Source organism: Emiliania huxleyi (assembly GCF_000372725.1).
Source record: "Emiliania huxleyi CCMP1516 unplaced genomic scaffold EMIHUscaffold_40, whole genome shotgun sequence".
Classification (NCBI taxonomy): domain Eukaryota; phylum Haptophyta; order Isochrysidales; family Noelaerhabdaceae; genus Emiliania; species Emiliania huxleyi.
Window position 1 is genome coordinate 115655 of NW_005198965.1, and position 6943 is coordinate 122597.

General features: G+C 68.5%; 2 protein-coding genes across 2 annotated transcripts in view; both read right to left on the minus strand.

Annotated features, from left to right (window-relative positions):
* The window catches only part of EMIHUDRAFT_451293 (hypothetical protein), a gene marked incomplete at its 3' end in the record, with an annotated part of 3650 nt that extends 1741 nt beyond the window's left edge, over window positions 1-1909 (minus strand). Inside the window, exons 1-5 of the mRNA XM_005770097.1 lie at window positions 1610-1909; window positions 1200-1487; window positions 700-746; window positions 471-511; window positions 257-401 (exon numbers count right to left, since the gene is read on the minus strand). Coding sequence (XP_005770154.1) covers window positions 257-401; window positions 471-511; window positions 700-746; window positions 1200-1487; window positions 1610-1886 — 798 coding nt within the window. The 5' untranslated portion in view covers window positions 1887-1909. The remainder of the gene's footprint in view (window positions 1-256; window positions 402-470; window positions 512-699; window positions 747-1199; window positions 1488-1609) is intronic.
* Window positions 1910-3553: 1644 nt separating this feature from the next.
* EMIHUDRAFT_209663 (hypothetical protein) lies at window positions 3554-6593 on the minus strand (the record flags this gene model as incomplete). Its single annotated transcript, XM_005770098.1, has 3 exons — window positions 3554-3720; window positions 3884-4624; window positions 4979-6593. The coding sequence occupies 3 exons, from the start codon at window positions 6591-6593 to the stop codon at window positions 3554-3556; spliced, it is 2523 nt and encodes an 840-aa protein (XP_005770155.1).
* Window positions 6594-6943: the final 350 nt, after the last annotated feature.

Consider the following 6943-nt stretch of genomic DNA (forward strand, 5'->3'; position numbering starts at 1 on the left):
ATCCGTTGTGCCGGCGGGGAGCGCACGCGCCGAGGACACGGGACGGGCCGCCGGGCGCGCGGAGCGGCGACTCGAACTGTCCAAACGAGACGGCAGACACGCGGGCGAGCGGGCCCGGCAGCATCTGCTGCGGCACTGCAGCGGCGGGCGCGTGCTCGCCTGCGTGAGGAACGCGCCGACGAAGATCAGGGAAGGGGGGGGGAGCACTGCGGCGGCGGCGCGCGCTGTGCTCGCAGAGGCGGCAGAGGCGGCCGACGAGGAGCCGCTCGAGCTCGGAGCAGACGGCGGCGCCCTCGGCGTAGAGCGGCCGCAGCGCCGCGTCGCACGACTCGCGGAGCTTCTTGCGCTGCCCCATCTGCTGCTCCTGCAGCCGCCGCTTGCGCTCCTCGAACTCGAGGTACCTGGTGAACGGCCGCCTGGTCAGTGGTCCACCGCTGGCGCGGAGGGGCCCTCCCTCCCCCATGAGGCACATGCGCGACTGCTTGAGCCGCCACTGGCCCTCGGCCGCAGCCTGCTCGCGCTCCCAGCGCGCCAGACACTCGAGCAGCTCCTGCGACGCGAACGCGGCGCGGGGGCTGACGCGGACGCCGAGGGGCGCGGGCCGGCGCGGGTAGGCTCGGCCGGCGCCTGAGGCAGCCCGAGCGCCTCTGTGATCGCCGCCTGCGCTGCAGAGAGGCGCGAGGCGGCGATCTCGCCGACCTCGGCAGAGCGCTGCAGCGGCGGAGCCAAGGCGGAGGCCGAGGAGGCTGCCGCCGCGCCGCGCACGGCGTGAATCTCCTCCTCCTCGTCCTCGTCCTCCTCGTCCTCCTCCTCCTCGTCGTCGTCCTCCTCGTCGTCCTCGTCGTCGTCGTCCTCCTCCTCCTCCTCCTCCTCCTCCTCGTCGTCCTCCTCCTCCTCGTCGTCGCTGTCCTCCTCCTCCTCGCTCGCGTCCTCGCCCCCGTCCGACTCCTCCTCCTCCCCATCTTCGTCCATCAACTCTGCCGCCTTGGCCGCCTCCGCCTCCGACACCGCGGCAGCCTCGGCAGCAGCGGCAGCAGCAATAGCCGTGCCAGCAGTGGTGGCAGCCTCGGCGTCCGGGGCCCGGTCGGCTGCGCACGCAGCGCCCATCGAGGCGTCCTCGCCGGCTCCCACCGCGGCCGGCGGCGCCGCCCTCGCCGCCGCCTCGCCCTCGCCCGCGTGCGAGTCGAGGCGCGGCGCACCCACGACGACGCCGCCCACGAGCCCCCCGAGCCAGAGCAGCATCTGCAGCGGCGAAAAGAGGTGCGAGGCGAGGCGGAGGAGGGGGTAGCGGGCGAAGAGGCCGCTCCCGCCCGCCGGGTCCGCGTCGCCCACCATCGACCCCTCGGTCTGCACCTCCACCTCGCTCCGCTGCTCCTTGCGCTCGGCGCGCTCGGCGTCGGCCGAGGCGAGCGTGCGCTCCGTCTCACGCAGCCGCTTGACGAGCTCCTCGCACACGCGCGTGGCCATGTCGAGCTGCTGATCGCGCTCTGTGACGGCACGCCAGGGGGGGGGGGGGGTCGGTCACCCCTCCTCATTCTTCCCGCCGTGCACCGGGGCGGGGCCGCATTGTGGGAGAGGTGGTGGCACGCGCGCGCGGGGCGGCTGTCACCGGCCAGCTTCTTGCCCTGGTCTTCCAGCGTCTTGAAGAGCGTGCTCAGCACGTCGTCTCCCACCGAGCACGCCCCCGGCTGAGCAGGCGACGCGCCGCCACCCTCCTCCATTGCGGAGAGAGTGGCAACGCCGCCGTCGAAAAACGAGTTTGCGGCGGCGGTGACGTCTCCGCCGGACCGCAGGAGCAGCGCGCGCAGCGTCGACTCTGGGAGATCGTCGCCGACGATGCTACGCAGGGTCTCGACGTCGTCGTCGGACACGTCTGAGGGAAGCATGGACCCGATGGCTGGGTCCAGATGGCTGTCGGCGTCAAAAAAAGAAATGGCGTGTTTCAGGCGGCGAGGGACTGGGAAGAGAGATAGAAAGAGGCGGACGACCAAGGGTGGGCGACGGCTAGCGCATCACACCCCTCTCCTTAAAATCCCTGTGTGGTGGCGGTGTGCCGTCGTTCTCCCATCCCTCCCTTGGGTTGTCCGTTTTCTTTCATCAAGTGTCTTGTGGTTCTGTGTGTCGCTCCTGGCGCAACGTGTCGAGCGAGGCCGTGCGGAGCAAGCCTCTGGCCGCTCTGCCACGTGGGCAGCGTCGCCCCGGACGACGTCGGCGTCTGCGCGAGCGCGCGCGGGTGGCCCCCTCCCCGCCCTTGGCCGCCGGGCGGACCGGGCCGCGGCTTGGCACGGTGAGCGAGGCCGACCACGGGGATGGGGGCCGGTGAGGATGGATAGCGTTAGCTGCAGCGGGGGTTGCCACAGCCGCTGTCGTGGAGCATCGCCGCAGCCGCCAGCCACAATCGCCACGCAAGACACAGAGCCGGCTAGCCAGACCGCACAAGCGACTACCCCCACACGATCGCGCGTTTCCACCGGAGCTGCCGCCGCAGACCGGCCCAACTTATCGGACGATCGCGACGGGACGGCCACAGCGACTCGCTGCGCTTGCCGTCGGAAACGACATCGGCGGCGAGCCTCCAACCTTCACCTTGTCGGCGGTGAGCCTTACGCTGGAGAAGGCGTTGTCTGTCCTCAACGGAATCCAGCGCTCCTCTACGTCGTGGACCACATCAACACTGTCTGCCTTGTCGGCCCCCGGCGTCATCGCAGGGGTCGCCGCTCTGGCGGCCGCCGGCCTGAGAGTAGCCAGAGGGCTCCGGGCGAGGTGTGAGCTGGCTAGCGTAAAGCCGTAAGACAGACACAACAGAGCGCCTCTGACAGAGACACGTGTGCGGCAGCGTCGCTCCTAAAAATGGCATCTCAACAGCTGCTCTCAGAAACACTGCGAGGTAGTACACACAATGGACAGTCCAGAAGTCGGAGACAGGTACGCTCAAGCTTCTCTCGCCACCAGTGCCGGCGCGGGACAGACAGGTCACAGAGCTGCAGAGGAGCGAGAGGTCAGCTCTATATGTGCAGAGGTCGGCTCTACGTTCGGCTGGGGACATTGCTCACGAGCGCGCAGCGTCAAATGAACCCCCCCATGGAGATGCTCTCCCTTTGCTGAGGCCTCCGCCCCGGCGGCGACCCCCCTCTCGCCCGCGCCTCAGCCGCCGCCACCGCCCGCGCCACCCCTCCTTGCGGACCGCCTCGGGGACCCGCCGGCTGGGTGCGCGTAGGTGGCGAGGAGCCGATGAACGCACCACGAGCTGCGGTGGCTCGGAGAGGAGCCGCATCCGGGCGGAGGGGCGTCGTCGTCGTCGTCGTCGTCGTCATCGGCAGCGGCGGCGGCAGCGGCGGAGGCCGCGGCAGCGGCGGCGGGGTCGTCGTCGCCGTCGTCGGCGGCGGCCGAGGCAGCGGCGGCGGGGGCGGCGGGGGCGGCGGGGGCGGCGGTAGAGGAGGTGGCCGCCGAGGTGGCGTCGGGCGCCCGCGCGCGTATGGCTGCAGTGGTGGCCGCGGCGTCTCGACGTGCGAGGCAGCTAGTACTTGTGGGCTCTTGAGGGTCGCTCCTCGTGTCAGTCCTCGAGGCTCGGAGTTGTAGATGCTACGCCCGCGAATGGGATGGGCTCGACCCTTGCCCGCACGGCCGCGACTGCGAGCCATGCAGCCAGCTGCCACGAAGACTCCGACGAGGAGCAGCCCAATAGCCACTCCAATCGCCGCAACCACCGTCCCGCGGGCGCTGTCGGAGCCGGGCGATGCAGCCAGTACTCCGGTTCCTGGCGGTGGTGAGGGCGAGGAGGAGGGCGGCGGTGGCAAGGGCGAGGCGGAGAGCGGCAGTGGCGATGGCGAAGCGGAGGGCGGGGCTCCGGTTCCGGTGCCAGGAGGGGGCAGCGGCGCCAAACTGTCGAAGAAAGCCCAGATCGCGGCGGCGGCAAAGGACGGCGGTAGGTGCCCATTTGACGTCGGGCACCACACCACAGGGAACAGTGCGTCGCAGTCATCATACTCCACGCACGCGTCCGGACCGATGGCCACGCTGGTATCCGCGCAGCTGTTAGCTACCTGCCAATAGTCGCGAGAGCCCTTGCCCGCCTCCCAGTTGACTCCTGGCGTCCAGTCTGCGCTCCCGTGCGTGAGCCACACCGCGACCTGCCCCGTGCAGCCGGCATCGCCAAAAGGGCCAGCGCCCATGATGGGAGCGATGGCGCGTACCTGGTCACCCAGCTGGCAGCCTATCGTGTTGGACATGATGCCGCCGAAGCTGATGCCCGTGGAGAAAATGCGCGCCTCGTCGATGCAGTAGTCGCCCTTGAGCTTTGCGAGCAGGACACGCACGAAGGCGATGTCTCGTCCGTTGTTATCTGGCCAGCCAGTGGCGCCGAACCCATTTGCTGACAGTCCCTGGCCGGCGACGAAGATGGCGCTGCCGTCGCTCTGATCCCAGAGCCCTTGATACTTCCAGGAGCCAAAGTAGCCGTCGGCGGTCTCGTCAGCTGTCCCTCCGAGCCCATGCCACACCAGAATTAGCTTGTACGGACGATCCGGGTCGTAGTCGGTGGGAAGGTCGAGGCGATAGGCTCGCGATGTTCCGTCCACATCAACGTTGTATGAGCCGGTTCCGAGAGACGCAGAGGATCCGCATCCTGAGCTCCCGGTTGGTTGGTCGACCTTGACCAGCGATGGCGGCGGCGGCGGCGGGGATGGCGACGGCGGTGGTAGCGGCGACGGAGGCGACGGAGGCGGTGACAGCGACGGCGGTGGCGGCGGTGGCGCTGTCGACGGAGGCGCTAGGCAACAGAATGCAAAGCAGGCGCTCCCATCGTTGAACCAACATGACCAAATCTCGGTGCCGCATGTGCAGCCTGGCGGCGGCAGCGGCGATGCAGACGGGGACGTCGTCGGTGCTGGCTGCGACTGCGGCGGTGGTGACGGCGACGGAGGCGGTGGCGGCGGTGGCGGCGGCGGTGGCGGCGCTGAAGCGCCGACGGACGCGGTACCTCCCCCGCACGCGCAGCACGCCTGGCTTGCGGCGATGCCGCCTCCCCTGAAGTCGGAGCCGCAGTCGAACGGCGCGCCTCCAAGTGTGATCCCGAGATTGAGGGACTCACAGCCGATACCGCCGCCACCGCCGAGGCTCCAACCGTCGATGCGCCAACCGGGCGTGTCTGCGCACGTGCCGCACCGCCCACGGTCACTGTCCCAGCGGCACGGGTTGCGCTCCCTCTCCGCGAGAGCAGCACACGCGCTCCGCTCCAGCACGGTTGTGCACACCGCGGGTGCGACGTAGCCCGGGCAGGTCGTCTGCAGCCCGCAGCTGTACCTGGTGTTGATCTGGCCAATGTCCTTTTGCGAGAGGACTTGAGTGCTCCCAAATGTGTCACCGGAATTTGCAGCCTTTGAGCCGCCACGTCCGTCCGAGACCACCTGGTTGTTGTTCCGGACGACCATCGTGGGCAAGCCACGTTCTCTGGCAAAGGTGGAGCTCGAGTACAGCATGATCGAGAACCAGTCCCAGCTGCTGTCTGGGTCGCCCTGGATGTTGTACCAGTCGTTCGCATCCAGTCGTTCGAAGTTGCCGCGAGCGCCGACCTGTGCGTTCTGAAGCCGCACCTCGATGTGCTCGTCGCGGTCGGGGCGAGAGTGCTCGTGTAAAAAACCGAGGGAGTGCAAGAACTCGTGGACGACGACACCCTCGAAGGCTGGACAGCCGGAGCTCAGCGTCATCGTCGCAGACGTGTAGGCTCCGACGGTCGCAGACCCTGAGCAGGAGTTCGTTGACCCCTGCGACCCCGAGCCGTAGATTGCGAGCCGCGGCTCGTTGCTGCCGACAAAGGTGGGCTGTGTCTCGTCCGTCTCGTCCGGGTCTACCTCGACGAAGCATATGCACGTGCTCTCCTCGATCCTCGCGATGGCCGCCTCGACGACACCACGGAAGAGCGAGCCGGGAGCCCACCCGCGGCTCCCGCTCTGCTTCGCAAAGTGCCAACGGACCAGCTGGTCCGGCCACTGCCTGGCGCGCTCGGTGATGCCGAGCCTCCTGGAGCCGCCGTCCTCATGGGAGTGGGCATGGTCATGGCTGTCGGCGACGGCGGCGTCGGCTGCGCCTTCCTCATGGGAGTGGGCATGGCCGCGGCTGTCGGCGACGGCAATAGCCGCGGCTGTAGCGTTGGGGCACTTAGCGGAGCACGGCGGCTCGCTGACGGGACCCGAGCGGCTCCACCAGCCGCTGTCTTGCCTCCAAACGCACACACTCGCGCAGCTGCTGCTCTCGCATACTGATCGCTTTGGCGCTGCGACGGCACAGATGAAGATCTCCGTGCACCCAGGCGCATCGTGAACGGCCCGCTCGCAGGTGGTGACGCCGGACGCACGGTCGGTGACGCACTGGTCGAGAGTCGCTGCGACAGCGCCTGTTATGAGGACGCACAAGCAGTACCTCGACATGCTTCCGGCCGTGCAAAAAAGGGCTCGGGGCGGCCGGAAGTCGGCGGGAGGGGCATCGAAGAGCTGAGCTTCAGCTGGGATTTTTAATGTTTCTTTCTCTTTGACGGATCGACCGTGCTTGTTATCCACATCGATGTGACGCACACAGTGACACATCAGACGACACATGCTCTCCCACCCGCCGGGACGCAAAACGCTCTCGACGAGAGCCAGAAGAAGGCGTCCACACAGCAAGCCGCTCGTCGGACAGGCGTGCTCGCTCGATGCCGGCGAGCGCATTGCGCACGCTTTGGACGGTGGCGAAGCCAAAAACACCGATGGTGGCCGTCCGCTGGCGTGAGCGGCGGCGGTCGAGACCTCACCCTTCGCGCCGACGTCCCAACCTCACGCGGAACAACCCAACCCCCAACCAACCCAACCCAACACCAAACAACCCCACTGAAAGCACGATTCTCCTGTTGGGCCCTCGGCCCGCTTCATCGCCCACAGCGTCGCTGTGCTTCTTTAGCAGGCGGTGT